General features: G+C 42.9%; 1 protein-coding gene across 1 annotated transcript in view; it reads left to right on the top strand.

Moving 5' to 3' along the window:
- Positions 1 to 22,045, top strand: part of STRIP2 (striatin interacting protein 2) — a 54,382-nt gene extending 32,337 nt beyond the window's left edge. The window contains exons 18-21 of the mRNA XM_022581268.2: positions 1,483 to 1,549; positions 9,580 to 9,684; positions 10,576 to 10,780; positions 13,278 to 22,045. Coding sequence (XP_022436976.2) covers positions 1,483 to 1,549; positions 9,580 to 9,684; positions 10,576 to 10,780; positions 13,278 to 13,528 — 628 coding nt within the window. The 3' untranslated portion in view covers positions 13,529 to 22,045. The remainder of the gene's footprint in view (positions 1 to 1,482; positions 1,550 to 9,579; positions 9,685 to 10,575; positions 10,781 to 13,277) is intronic.
- Positions 22,046 to 23,199: the final 1,154 nt, after the last annotated feature.

Here is a 23,199-nt window from a genome sequence, read left to right as displayed (position 1 = left end):
GCAGGGGCAGACAATCCAATAGGTGTCCATCAGGTTCAATTTGGAGTTGGAAGAGTGGTCGTGCCAGACTACACCGTTTGCTAAGCTTGGCCTGGATACAGTGGTCCTCTCATACGTTACCTGTAAGCTTTACTGTTGCATGATCTTGAGAACTTGAGCACCTACAGCTCATTATTGCAGTTTCCTCATGGCTCTTACAATCTAGATATCCTAGAAACTTGTAACTTTATTTTATGCCCCCTTAGGCTAGAATTCAGTACAATGAGATTGGAACAAATCCATCCTTGATTTCCCACCCTCATTTCCTGGTTGCCAGTACCTACTTTGCCATGGGGCTTTGTCAGTGGGAGGTGGGTAGATAAGTAGATGAGCCAGCCAAGAATGTTTATCCTAATGGAGTAGTGCAGAGCCCTGGGAGAATCCAGTAGGTAGGTCCACTGCCCTCCCCTCTCCTACCTTGGTTCCCTTAGGTTACCTTTGTGGGTTTCTTGGACAAAGGTCAACATTTCTAGTCAAATAAATTGTTGTGTTTTGCTTGGATAGAAGTTTTGACTTTGAAATGTAGAGACAGGTTGAAAGAACCCCATATTCCTCTTTATAGCCTATGCTTTGCCAACATCCTTTACCCATTTCCAACTACTCTGGTTCGGATGGATTGGTGTTTAAAACCTATGGAATGTTGGAACCAGAAGGAGCATTAGAGATAAGCTAGTCTAAATTCTGCATTGTACCAGTGAAGAAGGGAGAAAAGGAAAGAAAGAGAGCCGTCATTTCGAGTGACCGTGTCCTTGTCATCATGTGGTGCCTTATTTCCCCTGCTGACTCATGCCTGCTTCCCTGGGCTCACCGCAGAGTCTCTAGCTCCCTTGCAGTTCCCCACTGTCTGTTTTGGGGGCAGATGCTATTACCATTCTTGAGCTACTAGATTGGCCCTGCTGCAGGAAGCTGCCTCTGTCTCAAGCTTCCTGTAGGAGTGGCTTCTGTGATCATTCCCCAGAGCTCCTGAGTTTCAGGAACATCTGGTAAGAGACAGAGGAGAGGTCTTCATTTCATTCTCACTTCCACAGGTTGTTATTATTGGGATGAGTTTGGGCAGCATCTCTGGGAGCACAATTTTATGTACACGCATACACACAAGCATACACTTAAATCCAGAAACACAAATGCACACAAGCTTATGTATTCCTTTAAAGAAGGGAGGAGAAAGGTGGCTATACAGAGGCTCTCCTTCTGCTTTCTCTTGCCTCTGCCAGATAGGGGCCAGCCTGAAAGAATTCTGTTGGTTCCTCTCATGGCTATGAGGAGAGGAGACTGGATCTGGAGTTGCCTGGCACCAGAACCCTCAGTTTCAGCTGAAATCACTAAGCAGTTTTGGAAATAGATGCAGCCTGCTGAAGAGAAATACCTCCTGCCCTTTCAGATATAGCCATTTGCTGCCATTGCCATTTACTTAAAGCCTGTCCTTATCTCTGCATCTTGCAGTATCTCAGTCCTGGATTACCCATGCTGTACCATCCAGGATTTGCCAGAGCTTACTACGGAGAGTCTGGTAAGCAAGTGGGGATTTGATACCCTTTGAAATTGCCAGGTGGCAGAGGTTGGCATTTGCTCTTCCTTTTCTTCTCTAGCCCCCTAATGCCCTGGTTTGGGAGTCTCAGATCAGTAGAGGCATATTGGCAAGAGCACAGTGGTAGTAGGGGTTTAGAGCTGCTGACCCAGTTGAGAAAGATTTGGAAAAGCTAAGCATAGCATTTTGTAGAGAAAAGGGTCAGTGAAAAACACTGAGGAGAGGAAATTTAGAAAGATAATGGGACTGAAATTGAGTGTGAACATCTGTGATAAATGGCAGGAGAATCTCTTCTGGTCTAGCCTAAATCAATTATCTGTCTTCTTTCTGCTGTGCTACAGAAAATACCCAGGGGTGTGTACTTCAGAAAATACCTTACCTAGGTCTCTCTGAGGCAAAATTCAATATGGCCACAGAAGGATGACCCAGAAAGTTCCTCATGCTGGAAACAGTTCTAGGCAAATCATAGAAGTCCCTCAGTTATTCTGAATCCCATGAAACTGACTGATGAACAGCATGTTGAAATCAAGTGTCTATCTCATCTCTACAGCTCTTTAGATATACCTCAGCCCATACCTTCACCCTGTTGCACTGTAATTGTTTATGTGTATCTGTTTCTCCATTTGACTGAAAACTCCCTAAAGGAAGAGGTAGTATCATCTTCATTTTATATCCTCAGAGTCGAGCACCATGTTCAGTACATGGAAGGACCTTAATAAATGATCAGATGATGGCACCTGTGTGTGCCCCAACCCCTTGTCCCCCAACTTTAATACCTGCAGGATGTCACATCAGAGAAGTTTACTGTGCAAAAGTAGAATGGTACCTTCTGTGGCACAAGTTTTACAGAACCATAGGATTCTTGGCTGGAGGGGACCTGAGAGCCGTTTGGCCAAACCCCCTATCTCAAAGATGAGAAACCTGAGGGCCCAGTGGATGAAGTGACTCGTCAGGTCCACTCCTCATGACAGACCCTGAATTAGAGAAGGACCCATGTCCTGAGGCACTAAGTCTAGCACCTTTTTAAGCACCGGGGCAGAGATTCCCTCTCTCACTTAGATGTGGTCTCAGCAGCCAAGGAAGCTGGGAGCTTCTTACCTCTGCAGAGAGAGGTAATAAGTTGTCTAACCCTGTTTATGATGTTTCTCAATCTTTAAAACAACTGTATGAGGTTGGTATTCGTGTTTTATAGATGGAGAAGTTAAATAGCTGCCAAAACTTTATAGTTGAAAGTAGCAGAGCCAGGGTGGAGACATGCAGCCCTGTCATTCAGAGTTGGAATGAAGAATGCACTTTCTCACAGAAACAGTGGCACAGGGATAGCATTAAAGCTCTACTGTTAGTAGGGTACTTCAAAACATAAAGTCGGGCTTCCCTGGTGGCGCAATGGTTGAGCGTCCGCCTGCCGATGCAGGGGACACGGGTTAGTGCCCTGGTCGGGGAAGATCCCACATGCCGCGGAGCGGCTGGGCCTGTGAGCCATGGCCACTGAGCCTGCACGTCCGGAGCCTGTGCTCCGCAACGGGAGAAGCCACAACAGTGAGAGGCCTGCATACCGCAAAAACAAACAAACATAAAGTCAGCTTTTATGACCTGAATCAATTTCTTGATACAATGTGTTCTCTTTTCTCAATCCCATAAGTAGGAATTGGTGGGAACTAAACTTTCTTATCTCTTCTGATTAACTTTTTGGGATATGAACAGAAAATTATTGAAATACTTGTTATGCCTCTGAGAAGACTTTATTGTTATCTAAAAGTAGGTAAAAGCATGGGGCTATTCTTGGGCTTCCCTGGTGGCGCAGTGGTTGAGAGTCTGCCTGCCAATGCAGGGGACACGGGTTCGTGCCCCGGTCCGGGAAGATCCCACATGCTGTGGAGCGGCTGGGCCCGTGAGCTATAACTACTGATCCTGCGCGTCTGGAGCTTGTGCTCCGCAACAAGAGAGGCCGCGACAGTGAGAGGCCCGCGCACCGCGATGAAGAGTGGCCCCTGCTCGCCACAACTAGAGAAAGCCCACGCACAGAAAAGAAGACCCAGCACAGCCATAAATAAATAAATAAATGAAATTTTTTTTTTTTTTTTAAAAAAAGCATGTATCTATTCTTAATGAAAAACAGATTCATGCTAGGGATTCCTGTCCTTTCTGTGAAGCAACAGTGGCGCCTGGTGGTTTCATTTGGTAACCACAGATTTTTTTATTTTTTACTTGAACTTAGAAGTATTTCCCTGAGCTCAGTCATGGACTTAACTAGCAAGTTTACTCCACATAGATCCTCAGTATAGTGGTTTGTTTATCTAAACTGATGGCTTCTGCACTCAGAAAGGAGTAGTGTTTATATGAGTAAGATTTATGTCTTTTTCAGGCTCAGTGAATTAATTGTAAGCACAGAAAATGTACTGGCATTTTAAATGTATAGGATTTTCTTTAAGTAACATTTCAATTTTTTTTTCTGACTTTAAAATTGATATATACTATTGCAGAAAATTGGGGAAATACAGAAACATACGGGAAAGAAAATAAACCACTGTTAATATTTTGCTACAGTTAACTATATATATTTATATATTCACTCATATATACACACACAAATTATTTAATAAAATAAGGACTTTACATATGTTTCAATTCACATAGTAAAATTTAAATGTTCACAATATGATTTTATTAAACATTCTTAGAACATGATTTTTAATAGCTATATATAATATTACACTACTTAATTTTTAAAAAATGATTGTTTTCTACTATTGTTGGGCATTTATTTCAGTGTTCTTTGTATAAATCCAAAATGAACATCCTTACGCATGAATCTTTGACCTCATCTCTGATTATTTCCTTAAGATAGATTCCTAGAAGTGGAATTACTTGGCTAAGGTAGTCTTGATTCATATTTTCTCAGTTTCCTGTATTTGAACTGAGTTCAACTTCATTTGGAATTCCAACTACACATACAATGGACATGAAATAAAGGCAAAGTTAATGGCACATTAATTTCTACCGTCTTCTCATCTTGTCAAAATATCTAGCTCTACAATAGGCCATCTTTACTCATGTACTGAAGAGTTTCCTCACCTACCTGGTGCAGGAAGCCTTACAATTTCTAGATCTCCAAAAGTCTGTATTCAAATTCAATCCACTAAACTAGGAAAAAATTAAAATTAAATTCCAAACATAAGAGAAGGATGGTGAATGTATGATTGTGTGGAAGTTAGGTATGGTCTTTAGAAGGAGGTTGCTAGAGAAGGCAGTGGGTATGGCCTCAAGTACTGTAGGATGCTCAGCATCTGGGTGGTTGTTTAGAGCAATGGTATGAAAAATAGGGTGTGCAACATGATGCTTTAGGGGTGGGATATGTTAGATTTTTTGTATGTATTAATATCCTTTTTTACTTTATATGTAATTTATAACATATATCATGTTATTACAACAATGCATTTATAATTTCTAACTAAATATACATTGTATTTTGGAGTCATTGAGTATCAGACCTAGAAGTTTCTTAGTATCTTGCCCAGTCTTACCCTCTACTGATATGGAAGCAGGGGGAGTGGTGAAGTGTTGTCCAAAGCAGAGGGTAAGAATTTGCATGACCTAGCCATTTGCAAAGAAATATTTGTCATTTCCTTTCACATCTAGGCAAGTGAAATTATTAAGTTAATTCTTAAAAGGTAGTTCATTGCAAAATTCTTCAAATTTGGGTATGATTTATATTCAGAAATACCTATAAAAATATGTTCATATCACTTGAATTTATATACCTGATCCTTTCATCTATCTTTATTAGACTTCCTAATCCAGATATTTACAGATGTTCCAGAAGATTTTTGTTATTGTTTTTATTTTTGTTTTCTTTATGTTCAGGTATTAAGGTCTCTAGCATTCCTTTTAGGCATTATTTAACCAGTGATTTGTGACCTCCTTAAATAAAAGTCTTTGTTTTGACATTCACCATCACTATTTAAAACCAATATCACCGTTAGCATTATTGTTTCTCTATCCTAGACAAAATGTGAACATATCATAAGGTATATATCCATTTTCCATGAGGCATTTATACAGAGGAAAAACCATGGATAAATGGTTTTTTTGCATTTTATCGATTTTCCTGGTTGTCACCCTTTCTGTAATGGGGTGATTTTTTAAACTCACATGCCCAGGTCCCTCCCAGGGCACAAGTAGTTTGCTAAAGCTCCCCAAATGACTCTGAAATTTTCTTTTGTCCTTCCTCCATACCTCCTCACATCACTTTTGAGAATCATAACTCTTATGATACCTAGATCTGGGTCCTTAACCTAGCAGTAACTTAATCAGAAGATGAACAGTAAATAAAGACAAAGTGTTAGAATTCAGTAAATACTGGAAATCTATGTTCAAGCCCTGGTTGGGGCACTTACCATGTGACCTTGGCCAGACCACCTTCCTCTTTCTGGACCTCAGGTTTTGCTTCTATGGATAACAGCCTTGGACTAGAACAGCTAAGTCTCTTCCAGTGCTCAGATTCTAACCAATCTGATTTCCTCAGTACAAAAGGAAGCAACACTCTGTTCTTCCTTTCCACAGTCATCTGAGTTAATTATCCACTTAATTGTCTTAAGCCTGTTTTTTTAAATATATTTTCTTTTTCTTTAACATTTTAACTTTATTTATTTATCTGGCTGTGTCGGGTATTAGCTGCGGCACGCGGGATCTTCGTTGAGGCATGCGGAATCCTTCGTTGTGGCACTTGGGTTCTTCGTTGCGGAGCACGGGCTTCTCTCTAGTTGTGGCGTGTGGGTTTTCTGTTCTCTAGTTGTGGCACGCAGGCTCCAGAGCACATGGGCTCTGTAGTTTGCGGCACGCAGGCTCTCTAATTGAGGCGCCAGAGCTCAGTAGTTGTGGTGCGCGGGCTTAGTTGCCCTGCAGCATCTGGGGTCTTAGTTCCCCGACCAGAGATCGAACCCGCGTCCCCTGCATTGGAAGGCGGATTCTTTACCACTGGACCACCAGGGAAGTCCAGAGCGTGGGCTTTTATTTGGCTTGGCTCACTCAGCTGAGCTATGGATGGATCTTTGAGAGTAGAACCCTTGAAGGGCCTTAGAAATGCTCTGAAAGGGTAGGATGTGGTTGCTAAACTGAATCTTCAGACCAAATGTATATGCAAACAAATATTTATTTGTGAGAGTGGAACATGGGCAATTCTTTTTTAATTTTAGCTGGTTGAAAGTGAGTAAAGGTCTTGCTTTGGATACTGCTAAGTACCAGGAACAAGAGAATACAGCCAAGTGCTGCTGTTCACAAAATATATCCTCATGAAGAAGTTTGCATCTTGTTTAATATGCTGAGTCCTGAAAAAAAAAGAGGAAGGAAGAAGGTAACCTGCTTTATTTAGTTAGTTAGTTTTATAAATTTATTTATTTGGTTTTGGTTGCTTTGGGTCTTCGTTGCTGCACACGGGCTTTCTTTAGTTGCTCTGAGCAGGCGCTACTCTTCATTGTGATGTGCGGGCTTCTCATTGTGGTGGCTTCTTTTATTGTGGAGCACGGGCTCTAGGTGCACGGGCTTCAGTAGTTTTGGAACGCAGGCTCTAGAGCACAGGCTCAGTATCTGTGGCACACGGGCTTAGCTGCTCCGCGGCATGTGGGATCTTCCCGGACCAGGGCTCGAACCCATATTCCCTGCACTGGCAGGCAGATTCTTAACCACTGCGCCACCGGGGAAGCCCAAACCTGCTTTAAATGAACATAAAAAGAAAAAACTCTCAATACAGGCAATTCTGAAAGGGCACCCATGGACCTTTTTCTGGGAAAAAGATTATTTGTTGGGCTGGAAGAAGGGAGAAGGTTTGAGCAGGGCTCCAGCAAAGAAGACAACAAGCCTGGACTCAGCTCTCCAGGGAGAGCCACTGACCAGCATGTGTGCTTTCAGTGCCCACTCCATGCAGCACCTGGTGATGCAAGAAGTGGAGTTATAGACATCAGGGAAGCATTATCAGAGGGAAGGGCCCTGGGCAGGTGAGACTACCTTCAGGAGGGGACTGGGGCAGCTCTTGGGACTCTTGAGACTCAGCTCTGAGAAAAAGGCAGCCACAATCAGCATTCTCTCCCTCAAAACTTTAACTTTTAAGCCAACTGGAGAAAGTAAGCCACAGAATTATTGAATGGTCAGAGATAAAAGGATCTTAAAGGTTATCTTAGTTCAGCCTCTTACAGGAAACAGGGAAATTACTTGCCTAAGGTGATACAGCCAGGGCTGAAGCCATAACCCGTGTATCCTGGTGCCTACTCCAGTGCCGCTTCTCCAAGACCATGCCACTACTCCCATATCCCACAAGGGATGCAAGTCTTTTTATGCAGCTACCGTATTAGAAGTCAGGATGAAGAAAGCTCACAGCTGAAATATACTTACTTCTCTCACGTTTTTGTTTCCCCTGCTTCTTTTTAAAACATAAGCATTTAGGAGTCTGCCTCCTCTGTTAACCACACAAAATGTAACATCTATAAAACCTGATCTGTTTTGCACTAGAGTGGAGGCTCCCATGGAAGTCTCTCTGAGAACAAAACAGCGGGCTTCCCTGGTGGCGCAGTGGTTGGGGGTCTGCCTGCCGATGCAGGGGACGCGCGTTTGTGCCCCTGTCCGGGAGGGTGCCGCATGCCGCGGAGCGGCTGGGCCCGTGGGCCTTGGCTGCTGGGCCTGCGCATCTGGAGCCTGTGCTCTGCAACGGGAGAGGCCGCAGCAGTGAGAGGCCCGCGTACCGCAAAAAAAAAAAAAAGAAAAAACAGCTTTCCTGGGACTAGTTCTAAACACAATATTGAACATTTACTAGAGGAAGAAGAACATTATTATTATTATTTTTGGCTGTGCCGTGCGACTTGTGAAATCTTAGTTCCCTGACCAGGGATCGAACCTGGGCCCCTGCAGTGAAAGTGCTGAGTCCTAAGTGCTGGGCCACCAGGGAATTCACAGGAGAACATTATTTCTAAACAATACTTCTGAAAAGTTTCCCTGCACCTTTTTGATCCTCAGTCTTATTTCTTTCTTAGGAGAGCCTAATATTCTCAAAAGTCTTGGCTGTTCATTCCACAGTTGATGTATGTCTGCCTTGCTTGCTTCAAATTAATTTGGGAAAGGAGGGGGTAATCTTCCACTCACCAGAAAGCAGTTCACTTCTACACATCTCCCACTCCTACATTCTCTCACATTGTAGACGTGAGAAATTTCCAAGATGTTAGTTTGACCACCAAGTGTGTTAATTGATTTATATAGCTTCTGACACCAGTATATAGGTGCAAGCCCCAAAGCCCAGACTCTTATTTTTGTCCCTGAAAGATGTTTCTATGAGTAGTTACCTGTTTCTGATCTGACATCCATCTGTTATCTCTGGTTGGGTGCTCACAAGCTATCAAGAAACATTCAAGAGAAACACCTGGTTCCAATAAGCCATCTGCCGTTTTTCCTTCCATGCTAGAGAATGAAGCAGTTTACTGCAATATGGTTTGATAAAGGAGGGTGGAGGTTGATTTTTTCAAGAATTAATTGTAATGAATATCAGATCCATACAATATATAGGATTGGCCAAAAAGTTCGTTCGGGTTTTTCTGTAACTTACAAAACCCGGACGAACTTTTTGGCCAACCCAATAGTTTGAAATCTACCAGAATAACTCTTAGCAATTATAAACATAGCTTACTTAAGTGCAGAGTATATGGGGGCAAAATTCTATCATCTCTTTTCTGATGTTAAAGCAGAAAGCTACACAAGAAAGCTTGCTTAAATGAAGTTTCTGTGTTCATGTACCATCTTTCTAGCCAGTACTTGCTCTAGGTACAGAGTCTTCCAGGATTGGCAGCTGTGTGTTTTCAGTTGAAGAATATTGCATGCCTTGATGCCTCACTATGTGAAGAGCAGGATGGAAAGGAGGTAGCATTTCATATGGAAGGCCTCACCTAAACTGACCAACAGTGACTTCCATACTTCTGTGGGAAGGAATGCCTTATAGGTGTTGAGATAATGATGAGCATGCCTTATTGCAGGAAGCTGGAGACAACAACCAGTTCTGCTGGAGGAACCTCTTTTCCTGCATCAACCTTCTGAGGCTGCTCAATAAACTGACCAAATGGAAGCATTCCAGAACCATGGTGAGTGGAGCTTCAGATCATGGTGTCCGCCTGATTGGTTTTTTTTTATCTTTAGTAAATATGGACTTCTCGCTTTGCGAGCTTTATTAATAGACACTGAATGCTCCATAAGGCTTAGCATCTCCTAATTCTGGTTACTTATTCTATGATAATTATTTACCGGTCCATTTCTTTTCAGGGAGCTGAATATGGACCCTCCCTCAGGGCAGCTGTGGTAGGGAAGTTAGCATTGTATTTTGGATTATAGTCATGCATCTCAAATGATACAAGTCTAAGATTATTCACTGCAGCAGTTTTTGTAATCATGAAAGATTGGAAAAAACATAAATGCTCATTAATACCAACTGGTTAAATTATTTATGTACATCCTTATAATAGAATATTAATACAATCATTAAAAAGAATGCGATGGTTCTGTACTGCTGTGGAATAATTTTCAAATATATTGTTAAATAAAAATCAAGGACCTGCTGTATAAAAAAATATAAAAAATAAAAATAAATAAATAAAATTCAAAAAAAATCAAGGTATGGAACAAGGTGAAAGGGTATGTAGTTGCTATCATTTTTGTTAATAAAAGTAACATACACATACATAGAATTATCTCCAGAGGATACACAGAAAACTGGTAACAGTGGAAAGGGGATGTGTGGCTGACAAAATTTTTTTGCACTTTGAATATTAGAAATTTTGAATTGTGAAATATAAATGGAGTGCTTCCTCTGTTCTTAAAGACTAAGTCTAAGTGGAGCTTGGACCATAGATTTTCCAAAGCTCCCCAGGGTAGTCTGAGGTTAGCCAGGTTTGGCTTAATTTTTCTGTGAGTTGGAAATTCCAAAGAAACTTTAGATCCTTATCTTTCTTCATTCTTATCCCTCTTTAAATGGGCAGATGCTGGTAGTGTTTAAATCTGCTCCAATCTTAAAGCGGGCCCTCAAGGTCAAACAGGCCATGCTGCAACTTTATGTGCTGAAGCTGCTAAAAATACAGACCAAGTACCTCGGGCGCCAGTGGAGGAAAAGCAACATGAAAACCATGTCAGCCATTTATCAGAAAGTACGCCACCGCATGAATGATGACTGGGCTTATGGGAATGGTGAGTATTCTCAGAGCTTTTGACCTCTGGGAGTTGCCCAGGATTGAAACAAAACTAAACAAGCATCTCTACTCTTTTGGTATGAATTGTTACATATTTTAGATGAGAAAATATATGATTATAGTCAGGTGCTGTAACAAACGTTAAGGCACTGCCTCAAATTCCAGCACGTACCCTGTCCCATGTAAACTAAGAAAATCCATTTTATAGAACAAGTCAATTGAGGGATAATTACCCCTTTTCAAAACATTCCTTTAAGTGGCAGGTTTCTCTGAGAGATTTTTTTTTAACATATTTATTGGAGTATAATTGCTTTACAATGGTGTGTTTGTTTCTGCTGTATAACAAAGTGAATCAGCTATATGTATACATCCCCATATCCCCTCCCTCTTGCGTCTCCCTCCCACCCTCCCTATCCCACCCCTCTAGGTGGACACAAAGCACAGAGCTGATCTCCCTGTGCTATGCGGTTGCTTACTGCTAACTATTTTACATTTGGTAGTGTATATGTGTCCATGCCACTCTCTCACTTCGTCCCAGCTTACCCTTTCCCCTCCCCATGTCCATTCTCTACATCTGTGTATTTATTCCTGTCCTGCCCCTAGGTTCTTCAGAACCATTTATTTTCTTTTTTTAGATTCCATATATATGTGTTAGCATACGGTATTTGTTTTTCTCTTTCTGACTTATTTCACTGTGTATGACAGTCTCTCTGAGAGATTTTTAAAAGTAAAATAACCTTTTATTATTACAAAGCAGTTAGAAAATACAAGGAAGCAAACACTTTACAATATTACCATATTTATGCCATATTTGAACCGTCCAAAGATTGCCACCAAAATCTTATTGTATGTTCCTACAGATTTTTTCCTCTACATATACACATACATTTTATTTATTTATTATTATTATTATTTTTGGTTGCATTGGGTCTTAATGCTGCACATGGGCTTTCTCTAGTTGTGGCAAGCGGGGGCTACTCTTCGTTGTGGTGTGTGGGCTTCTCATTGTGGTGGCTTCTCTTGTTGTGGAGCACGGGCTATAGGCGTGTGGGCTTCAGTAGTTGTGGCATGTGGGCTCAGTAGTTGTGGTTCACAGGCTCTAGAGCACAGGCTCAGTAGTTGTGGCACACGGGCTTAGTTGCTCCACGGCATGTTGGATCTTCCCAGACCAGGGCTCGAACCTGTGTCCCCTGCATTGGCAGGCAGATTCTTAACCACTGCGCCACCAGGGAAGCCCTACATTTTAAGTGAAAGCAAATTGTGTATGCTATTTTGTAATCTTCTCTTTTTTTTATTAATTTTAATTGGAGTATAGTTGCTTTACAGTGTTGTGTATAATCTTCTCTTTTTAGTTAACATTATTTCTACCTTTCTATATCAGTACATTTTCATTTTATCTAATAATCAAGTCCATGTTCAGAATTTCCCAGTTGCCCCAAAATATTCTTTAAAGCTATTCTTTTCCAAGTCATAATCCAACCCAGGACCGCAAATTTCATCTGATTGTTATATCCTTTTATTTGTTTTGAATCTAGCAGGGTTCTTTTCCCCCGCCCATAACACTGACATAATTGAAGAACTAGGCCAGTTGCTCTGCAGAATATCCACCTTCTGGATTTGTCTGCTTGCTTTTTTTTTTTTTTTGACTGCGTTGGGTCTTTGTTGCTGTGCGCGGGCTTGCTCTAGTTGCGGCTAGCGGGGGCTCCTCTTCGTCGCGGTGTGTGGGCTTCTCATTGCGGTGGCTTCTCTTGTTGCAGAGCATGGGCTCTAGGCGCGTGGGCTCAGTAGTTGTGGCACGTGGGCTCAGTAGTTGTGGTGCACGAGCTTAGTTGCTCTGCATGTGGGATCTTCCCAGGCCAGGGCTCGACCCCATGTCCCCTGAACTGGCAGGCGGATTCTTAACCACTGCACCACCAGGGAAGCCCCACCTCATAATCTTAACATAAGCTGCATATAGATTTTTCGTGTGCTGGAGGAGGTTCCATGGAATCAGGAAAGTCTTCAGTAACTGGTTCATTCTGGTTCTCCTTGTTGTGCCCCTTCCTGCCTCTTACCATTCCTTGAAAACTGTGATTTTGTTCAAGTGGGAAACTCCTATTCCTAAGGAAAGTTCAATAAAGGGAACTGAGATGCTGTTTTGGAAAATATAATACATATAACTAGCAAGAAAGTGAAATAATGGAAAGGAAATACAATAAAAAGAAGTCTACCTCCCTCAGGGCCCTCATTTCCTTCTCAGCGGTAATCACTGTTAACCAGTTTCTAGACTCTTCCAAAGATAGTCTCTGCATATATAAGCATATGTATGTGGGCATGTGTATATTTTTTAAACCTGACTAGCAGCGTGTTATATACTTAACTTTGTACACTGCTTTTTACAAAAAAGGAAATTCTGAGCAGTTGCATTGTTGGTATCCCATAGACCATGCTCTGTGGGAAGAGGAGCAGTGTCCTGAGGTGTATACATCTTTTTCTTTCTAATCTTCCCAACACAGACATCGATGCCAGGCCGTGGGACTTCCAAGCAGAAGAATGCACCTTGAGGGCCAACATTGAGGCTTTTAACAGCCGCCGGTATGACAGACCCCAGGACTCTGAGTTTTCACCTGTGGATAACTGCCTGCAGAGTGTGCTGGGGCAGAGGTTGGATCTGCCTGAGGATTTCCACTACTCATATGAGCTCTGGCTGGAGAGAGAGGTTTTTTCACAGCCCATCTGTTGGGAGGAGCTGCTCCAGAATCACTGACTGAGCTCTTGTCAACAGGCATCTGATAGATGGGGGTTGGCTCCAATAAATGGTGCTCTGCCTACCCTGCCCACTCAGCCTTTGTTTCCAGCTCTAGGAGTGCTTGTCCAGGGTAGCAGTGACCCAGGCTTAGGACATCCAGTGTAGTTCAGGACTATTATGGGAGCAGTTAGGCCTGGAGATAATACAAGGCTGGGAGCCTGACTGATAAAAAATTGATCTAATTGCCCTGGGGTCATTTGGGTGCCCAGTTGCCCTTGAAATCTCCTGCTGGATCAGTCCTGGACAGGCTCTTTTGTGGGACTGCTCCCTGCTTTCGTCTTGCCTAGAACCAGGCTAGCCTTTGCTGGCCCCAAAAGTGAGAATAAGTTTACTATGGCATTTGACTCATGGCATTCATCATAGGTAATGGGAAGTGCAGGTCATAAAGTAGGGAGAACATTTCCTTCTTGCTCACCGTGGATTACCAGAGGTTTGGCAAACCCAACTTTGAAATTAAGTCTGTATTTTAAATTTAAAATTCTGACACTCACCTCTTTCTAAAATCATTAGCTCTGAGATGATTTTTAGAGCAACTGCATCTTCTTTGTGAAGGATGATGATTTACTATTACCTAAATACTGCATGTTATAGAAAGGTATATTGTGTAGTGTTTTTTCTTTATTAAGAGATCTATGTTCAGTGTGAAAAGTATTTCCTTGTGTACTCTGTATAGGGCATGGAGTGCTCTGCCACAACCAGTACAAAACAGTCAGGCCTCCTCTAAGGATGTTTCATGTTTTTCTGAAACTATTTCAGTCTTAAAATGACTTGAGTACATTGCAGAAAATTATTCTTTTCATCCAATTCATTTTTAAATGACAAGTTATCTACAGGAGGTTTTATTTATTGAGATGGCATGTCCATTTGTGCTTGTGATCGATTTATTTTTTTAATTGAATAGAACAGCGAGAGCATCACAGGTTACCATTTTTCTTTGTCTCCTATGTTGATTAATGATTTTTTTTCCCTTTTTACTGCTAGCAGTTTCAAAGTGTCATGTGGGTATTTAGCAATACTGTTTCTACCTAGAAGTATTACGCATTTCTTTGAAAATGTAAGGGTTGATGTACCAACCTCTTTAAACTTCTCCCTTTTACAGCAGAATCACAGTCTTCCCAACCGAAACATGGTTTTTAGAAAAGTTTCTGATTCAATCAGGATCATCTTATTTCTCTTCCGTCCTCAGAATTATGGCATCCATACTTTCAAGCTTTTTTACTTTAAATGCCCCCACCCTGCAACATGGACACTACTGAATGTTTTTTATGATAGCACCAGGCCACTTTAATTGTGCCAGGACGTCTAGTCAAAATCAGCTTATTTACTCCATCCTTTGTAAACCACAGTCTCTTTTGAAGTCAGGATAGATTGCTAATGATTTTCAAAGGAACTATACCAAAATTCTGATTATAGCTTGAATTTCACCCCTTTGTGCTTTACGGGTAGCAGGATTTCTGTTTTTATGGTGAGGTCATGAAGAATGTAAGTATGTAATGGATAAAACTTAAAATAGTCTGTAAATTTTGTCTGAGTAGGACAGCAGTCCTCATTGCAATTAAAGTAATTTACTGAGTATATCATTATTGAACACTATTGAACCCTATTAACCTATGATTTTAATGTGATTTAAGTGAAAAGACAACTTTCAAGGAAAGAACAATATCAGTCTATTTATTTTGAATAAATAGTATATAGTATTTAATTTAATCAAGAGCAGATAAGTTATCCTCTTAAAAATATGCACGTGGGCTTCCCTGGTGGCGCAGTGGTTGAGAGTCCGCCTGCTGATGCAGGGGACACAGGTTCGTGCCCCGGTCCGGGAAGATCCCACATGCTGCGGAGCGGCTGGGCCCGTGAGCCATGGCCGCTGAGCCTGCGCGTCTGGAGCCTGTGCTCCGCAACAGAAGAGGCCACAACAGTGAGAGGCCCACGTACCACAAAAAAAAAAAAAAAAAAAATGCATGTGAATTCTTTCCAAGGCATAGATGTATGCTAAACTTTAACATTTCATATTTTTTAATAAATCTTCTCTAAGGGAAATTCTCAGTGCAGATGGAAAAACTGAGGCACCAAAGATAAATGATTAGTTTCAAATTACATCATTTTTCTCCTGACTTTCTGGGACTAGCATTCAGGTACTGATAGCCAGCCCCATATGTTACAGTAACTGATCTGAATCTCCCAATTTGAGAATACATGTGTGTGGTTAGGAATAAATCAGAGTAACCAACCTCCAATGGTGATTAATGTTACAACACAGAAGAACATTATTTGAGTGATTTATAAAGTAGAAGATTTTTATTTGTGAATATTTCAGTAAAGTTTGTGTTGATTGTTGATAACACTGTTTCTCTACTGAAGTACTTTAATAAAAAGAATTGTACTGGAGTTAGAAATTTGGTCTTTAACTTCTTCAACACAAGAAAATCAAGACATTAGATCTAGAAAGGAAGGGTATAATTAGAGAGATGAATATATAAAATCTTGCATTAGTATTCCCTGGGGCTAGGCTGATATAAACAACTGCAAAATCTCAGTGGCTTATGACAAACATTTTTCTCTTGTTCTTGGTTCTGGCAAGCAGCTGCAGCTCTACTCAACTCAATTGACTTGCTAGATTAGCTCTGCTCCGTATGTTGTCTCATTCTGGCACTAGGCTGATGGAATAGCCCTTACCTGGGACATACTGTTCTCATAGTGAAGGGCAGGAGCAAAAGACCAAACCGTACCACGAAAACACATTTAAAGCTCCTGCTTGGGGACTTCCCTGGTGGTCCAGTGGTTAAGAATCCATCTTGTAATGCAGGGGACTTGGGTTCGATCCCTGATTGGGGAACTAAGATCCCACAATCTGTGGGGCAACTAAGCCGGCGTGCTGCAACTACAGAGCCCACACACTCTGGAGCCCGTGCACTGCAACTAAGATCTGACGCAGCCAATAAATAAATATTTTTTTTAAAAAGAAGAAATTCCAACTGAACAAACACTACTCACAGAATAATAAATAAATAAATAAAGCTCCTGCTTGGATGTGGCACAAGTTAAATTGCTCATAGTCCACTGGCAAAAAGCAGTTCACGTAGGTGAGCCTAACATTGGTCCAGAGAAGCATACTACCTATAGGGAGGCAAGTTGCATATGGGTAGACAGTGAGTCAGAGCAGCTTCCCAGGGAGCTCTTGAGATTGGCGGTGGGACTATCTGAGAGATTCCATTTTTTTTTTTTTTTTTTTTTTTTTTGGCCACACTGCACAGCTTGCAGGATCTCAGTTCCCCCATCAGGGACTGAACCAGGCCAAGGCAGTGAAAGCCCGGAACCCTAACCATTATGCCGCCAGGGAACTCCCTAGAGATTCTTCTTGAGAATATCAACAGCTTTCCAGTGAATATTTGAAAACACTCATTTCAGTGCTTTATGCTGATACTTGCAGTGTGGCTTTCTTGACCTTTCTTGCCCATAGATCCCCGGCTCTTCCGCCTAACAGTTATTAATCATTGTTATATAAAGACAAGTGTTTTGATGGTTTCTGTTTTTCCCCCAAGTAGTGGTAAGTTAGAATTCATTCCTCTAGTCCTTCTTGAGATGACCCATATTTACAATAAAACTAGCTGAGATTAAGAATGCACCTGTGGGGAAATTCCCTGGCTATCCAGTGGTTAGGACTCGGTGCTTTCACTGCCAGGGCCTGGGTTCAATCCCTGGTTGGGGAACTAAGACACCACAAGCTGTGCAGCACCGCCCCCCCCCAAAAAAAAGTTCACCTGTGCTTTTGGAACAAAAATGACACTTGTTCATACAACAATCAAACTCACGACTTTGATCTCATTGGATGCTATAATTGATGAGCTCTGTAACCACCTAAATATCCTTAACTTTTTTTTCTAATTAATTTTTTTTTTTGGCTGCATAGGGTCTTTGCTGCATGCGGGCTTTCTCTAGTTGCGGTGAGCGGGGGCTACTCTTCATGGCGATGCAAGGGCTTCTCACTGCTGTGGCCTCTCCCGTTGCAGAGCACGGGCTCTAGGACCGTGGGCTTCAGTAGTTGTGGTGCGTGGGCTCAGTAGTTGTGGCTCGTGGGCTCCAGAGTGCAGGCTCAGCGGCTGTGGCACGTGAGCTCAGTTGCTCCACGGCATGTGGGATCTTCCCGGACCAGGGCTCGAACCTGTGTCCCCTGCATTGGCAGGCAGATTCCCAACCACTGCGCCAACAGGGAAGCAATCTAAATATCTTTATCTTTTGCCATATTCACAGGTTTCAGGGATGAGGACATGGACATACCTTTTGGAGGGCCACCATTCAACCCACTAAAACTCATCAGACACTAACAAATAGCAATATTGATTCATTTACTCTTATCAGTATTAGAGGTTTAAGGCAAGACCCAGGGAAGTTATTTTTATCTAGAAAATACTTGCAGCTATTGATGTAGTCAAAGGAGATTCAAGTAAAGAAAGAGTTTTAGGCTTGGGTAGAGGATATGACATGTGGGAACATGTGTAAAACTGAAGAATACATTTATGTATTGGTGTTTTTGTTAAGATACATGCAAAAAATTCAAATGATTTTCAAAGTACACAAAGAAAAATTAATCTCCCAACCCAGATCTCTTGTCTCATTCCCCAGAAGTAATCACTGCCAATATTTTTTTCTATTTTTTATTCTTTCAGAAAATCCCCATGATAATACCCATCTCCTCCTCATCGACTTTTTTTTTTTTACAATTAGAAGCACAATGTACTGTTCTATTCTTGCTCTTATCATTTATCCTGGAGATCTATTTTTCTATATCAATGTTCTCTTCTATGACTATAAATTTAATATATCAAATAATTAAATCAGATAATTCTTCCCTAACACTGCTTTCAGACATTTTCTAGCTAGGAAGAAATGTTATACGAAAGGGTATAGATGGGAAGAATAGGGTGTGTGTGTGTGTGCGTCTGCATGTGTGTATGTTGTGGTGGTGGATGAGGTGAAGGGAGATTCACTCAGTTCTCATAGCAATAGGCCAAAGCAATCTGAAATGTAATTTCCTACAAGCAGTTTTTCTGGCCATTCAGACACCCCCAGATCCTGTAAATGGAATGAGATTTGGCCTGAGTGGGCTATGGGGAGATGTTCAGCCTATTTGCTCCTTCAGTAATTAACCAGATTTAAATTTCAAAAAGGAAGAATTTTAAATTTTTACTTTTATAGAAAAGAAAATAAAGTCTTTCAAAGGAACTGCAAGAGTACAAAAGTCATCCCACCTCTGCTCAAACACCTTTGGTGACTGTGACTTTCTTACTAAATAAGATAGCGCCATCTGTCCCCTTGCCTCCAAATGGAAACATTACTTTGAACATTCTGTAACTTTTTGTTCAAATGCTTAATGGAGCTGTCAGGACAAAGATTCTCCATGTGGATGCCTGTGAAAATATGTCTTTGCTGGAAGATGTGAGATGTTTTACCCAGAAAGGCCGTGCAGCATAAGGGCTCAGATTGACAGTGCTGGACCCAACTTGGTGAGTTGTTATACCCAGGCTCTGCCTCCATTAGCTGTGTGATAACTGACTAGTTATTTCATCTCTCTATGTCTCAGATTCCCCATCCATAAATGGGGGTAATAACACTACCTACTTTCTAGAGTTGTAAGGACTAAATGTGTCAATATAATAGTGCTTAGAATAATGCTTGTTAAACATGAGTGTTCAAAAATTGCTGGTTATTTCCACCTCATTCCCCTCCCTATTAAAGAATCCCCCAGCAAGAATAATAAATAGCATTTAAATTCTCTAGCTCAGGGATCAGCAAACTATAGCGCATGGGCCAAAACTGGCCCACCAACATTTTTATACAGCCTGTGAGCTAAGAATGGTTTTTTATCACATTCTTAAATGGTTGAGGGGAAAAATCCATAGACAAAAAATACTTTATGACACATGAAAATTCTATGAAATTCAAATTTTAGTTTCCATAATAGTTTTATTGCAATACAGCCACACTCATTTGTTTACATGTTGTCTATAAATGCTTTCATTCTACATCAGCAGAGTTGAGTAGTTGGAAAAAAGAGGACATGAGAACTGAAAAGCCTAAAATATTTACTGAGTTTGCCAACCCCTGCTCTAGATAGTTTCCTGAGTCTGCCCCGCCTGGTCTTACTGTACCCCAAGGTTCTCACTGCTGGGACCCTAGTAACTGACCAGAGATTATCTACAAAGAACATTTTATTTTTTCTGTAACCTCCTCTTCAAAATGAGGGCTATACTGGGTGAAGTGAACAGTGCTATACTGTTGAACTTAATGAGATAAAAAGAAAAAGAGAAGGAAGGGAAGGAGGAAGGGAGGGAGGAAGAGCGACCACCGGAGTAGAGAGGAATAAATAGGAATTTTTAAATGTAACTTCTAAGAAAGATAGTGATAGAATATTCTAAGTTTGAATATTCTAAGAATGTGCACTTTAATTCTGGTAATTTTTTTTTTAAAGAACAGCACAGTTAATGTTACTATTTATAAAGAAGACATAAGGATGTGTACTCATAAACATAAAATTAACTAGTACTTTTCCAATGTGAGTTTGAATAGTTATCTAAATTTAACATCATCTTCCAATTTATACAGGAAGATTTGTTCGGTTCTTGTAGAATAAACGGATCTTAAGTGCTAAACATTAAGAGATTCTTAAGTGGACTGGTGTTTAAGAAAAATGCTTATGTTGTCAATGACATTTTCCTTTGATTCTAACAGTAACCTGCGTTCTTTGTTATAAGGAAGTCAGCCTTTCAGCCCCACCCCCCAGCAGCCCTCCTCACCTCCCTTCAGGTCAATGCTAGGGCTTTCTCCAGTGCAAAGGCTGAAGACCCATTTGGTCAATGGAAGATGGTGCTGCCATTGAAGTTGTACCAATTGTCACTAGACCGTTCATTTTATGTTTCACCTGTCCACTGACAAATCGTGCTTTCTTGTGCTTTCTGTCTTTTTTTTCAGACCTCCAATCTGGAACTCAGGAAAAGCAGGACTAGGACAGATTTGGGAGTGAGCCCGATAGGGGTTAACCTGAGAGAGTTGTGATGACCCAAAGAAGTGTACACAGGGAGTGTGAGCCACCACCCCTACCCAGGGAGTAAGGCGCCAGCAGAGGAGAAAGCACAGGCAGAAGGCAGGAGAATTTGCCATATCAAGGGCCTATGTACTCAAAAAAACTACCAGACAAATTAAAAGTCATTGGAACTTGGGTTTGCTTTGTTGATGATTAGAGAAAGCAAATGCATGAGAACCTGGTACACAAATACTCCCCTTTGGAAGTGAGGTCATCAATCAAAAGAAGGAAAACAAAAAAACACCTTACCCTTGGTTGCAGAGCCTTTCAGGACCCCACCCCTGCTTCTGGGTCCAGTCTCCTCCTCCTGCCCTGGGCCTGCAATGTCCTGTCCCCTGACCTTGGCATAGCTGACTCCTCCTTATCACCCAAATCTCAGTTAAACCTCAGAGAGACCTTCCCCATTCACCAGTTTAAAAGAGTAGTCAGCTATCATCGTATCAATTTAATACACCCAATGTAATACATCCTGTTGCACCTATCATTTTTAATGTCTGCCACGTCCCCCATTTGACATTCCCCCCCAAAAAAACTTTTCTGCGTTCAGGGCTGAATTCCCAGGGCCCAAAACTGAGTGTCAGGCACATGATAGATGCCTAATAACTTGAATAAAAAGAAATGAGTCATTAAAATGAATGAGGGTCCAGCTCCTAAACAGTATATTCAACTGCGGGGAGGAGGATGTCAGGATGAACTCAAGGTTGGAAGCATAACTGAATCTACTGTATCCTTGCATAATCCCACGACGGGTATGAGAACTTTTTTCAGGCGCCTTTAAAAAATATTTTGTAGGGTTTCCCTGGTGGCGCAGTGGTTGAGAGTCCGCCTGCCGATGCAGGGAATACGGGTTCGTGCCCCGGGCCGGGAAGATCCCACTATGCGGCGGAGCGGCTGGGCCCGTGAGCCATGGCCGCTGAGCCTGCGCGTTTGGAGCCTGTGCTCCGCAACGGGAGACGCCACAACAGTAAGAGGCCCGCGTACCGCAAAAAAACCAAAACATTTTGTAATGTTTGTATTATTACAGGCTCTTTTACAAACATTTCCCCATGTTATTTTCATTTCAATCCTCAAAGGCTTTATCTCATTTTCCAAAAACGGTCATGGAGTCTTCGATAACTTCTCCAACGTCAGCCAGTGAGTGACCTAGCTCTCACGCACAGCCGAGTCCGCCCACTCCAAGGTCAGTACGGTACACGCGGAGCATCGCCCGCCCGGCCGGCTTTGGCTGGGAGCTCGCCTGCGCCCTCCTCGGTCGCCCAGAGCCAGCCTCCCCCGCGCGGAGCCCGGGTTCCGGGCGTTCGCAACCTTAGCCGCAGTCGCGCGAGGTGAAATGGCCCAGCCAGGGCGGCGCGGCCAGCAGGGGACGGCGGCCGCTCTCACAAAGGCGATTGCGGGCGGGCTGGGCGGGCCGGGCTCAGTCCAACGGCTGGGCGCCAGGCCCCGGTGTCCTGGCAACAGGTAAACACTGAGCGGCCCCGCCCCCCGCGGCGCGCGCCGCGCGGCGTGTTGCTCACCGCCCGCCGGCACCCACGAGCCCGGCGCCTCAGCCCGCGAGGCGCGCTCGTCAGAGACGCGCAGCCCGCAACTCGTTGCGGTGGGTGTCCCGGCGTGTAGTGACGGCGGCCCAGTGGCTGACTGCCCCCTCACCCCGCCGGGCTCCCCTGAGCGCCTCGGCCTCCTCGCGCCGCGCCGCGGGAGCGGGCTCCTGAGAAGCGTGGCGAGGTCCCGGGTCTGCGGCCGTTCGGGGGCGAGAGCGGAGGTGGCAGTCCCGTGAGCCGCAGGAATGGGCGAGGGGGCGCCGACCCCAAGCGACGCGGAGAACTGGGGTCTCTTTCAGGATTAGGAATCTATGCCACACTCACCTGCTCAACTGAGAAAGCATTACCATGGTAATACACGTCTTATTTAAGTGTAAGAGGTTCCCAGGCTCTTGTTAAATTAGTTTAATACCGTTTGCGTCGTAGAGGCACGCTTTACTAAGATTTGCCCGCGCCACGAGATTGGTGCCTTTATCTCCTCGCGTTGGTGGTGGTGTCCAGTCCAGTGATCTGAACGCTTTGGGTCAAGATGAGGTGGGAGAGGGGTTTGCTAGGTGGTCTGCGCCCACCCAAAGGGATGGCAACCGCAGAATCAGGCTGAGCCCTTTGTGTGTGTGTGTCTGTGTGTGTGTGTGTGTGTGTGTGTGTGAGAGAGAGAGAGAGAAAGAGAAGGTTGGTTGGTTGCAGTCCCTTGGTTCTGTTGAGCAATTTTCACACCCAGAAAATAAATGCCCAGGGCGCCAGTATGTGCCAACGGCGACTTGCCAGGCATCTAGCTTCTGCTGCCCCCGCTAGCGTCCCAGGTGGGATTCCTCTCGGTGGATTACGGAATTAGAAAATAAGCCTTGGTGGGACTCAGAGTGCCCGCTGTAGACAGTGGATTCTTCCTTCCAACCTCAGTTTGAGGAAAGGCTTTGGAAGGAGACCTTTTGTGCAGGGAGCTCTTGGGTTTCTGCCTTACTTCCATCTGAACCCCAAGTCGTTGGCTGACAGAGCTACATCTTAAACCA

The sequence above is a fragment of the Delphinapterus leucas genome, chromosome 9 (genome assembly GCF_059928025.1).
Source record: "Delphinapterus leucas isolate spDelLeu-1000000601 "Yukka" chromosome 9, BTC_Dleu_Yukka2, whole genome shotgun sequence".
In the NCBI taxonomy this organism is placed as follows: domain Eukaryota; kingdom Metazoa; phylum Chordata; class Mammalia; order Artiodactyla; family Monodontidae; genus Delphinapterus; species Delphinapterus leucas.
This window is presented reverse-complemented; position numbering and strand designations above follow the sequence as displayed.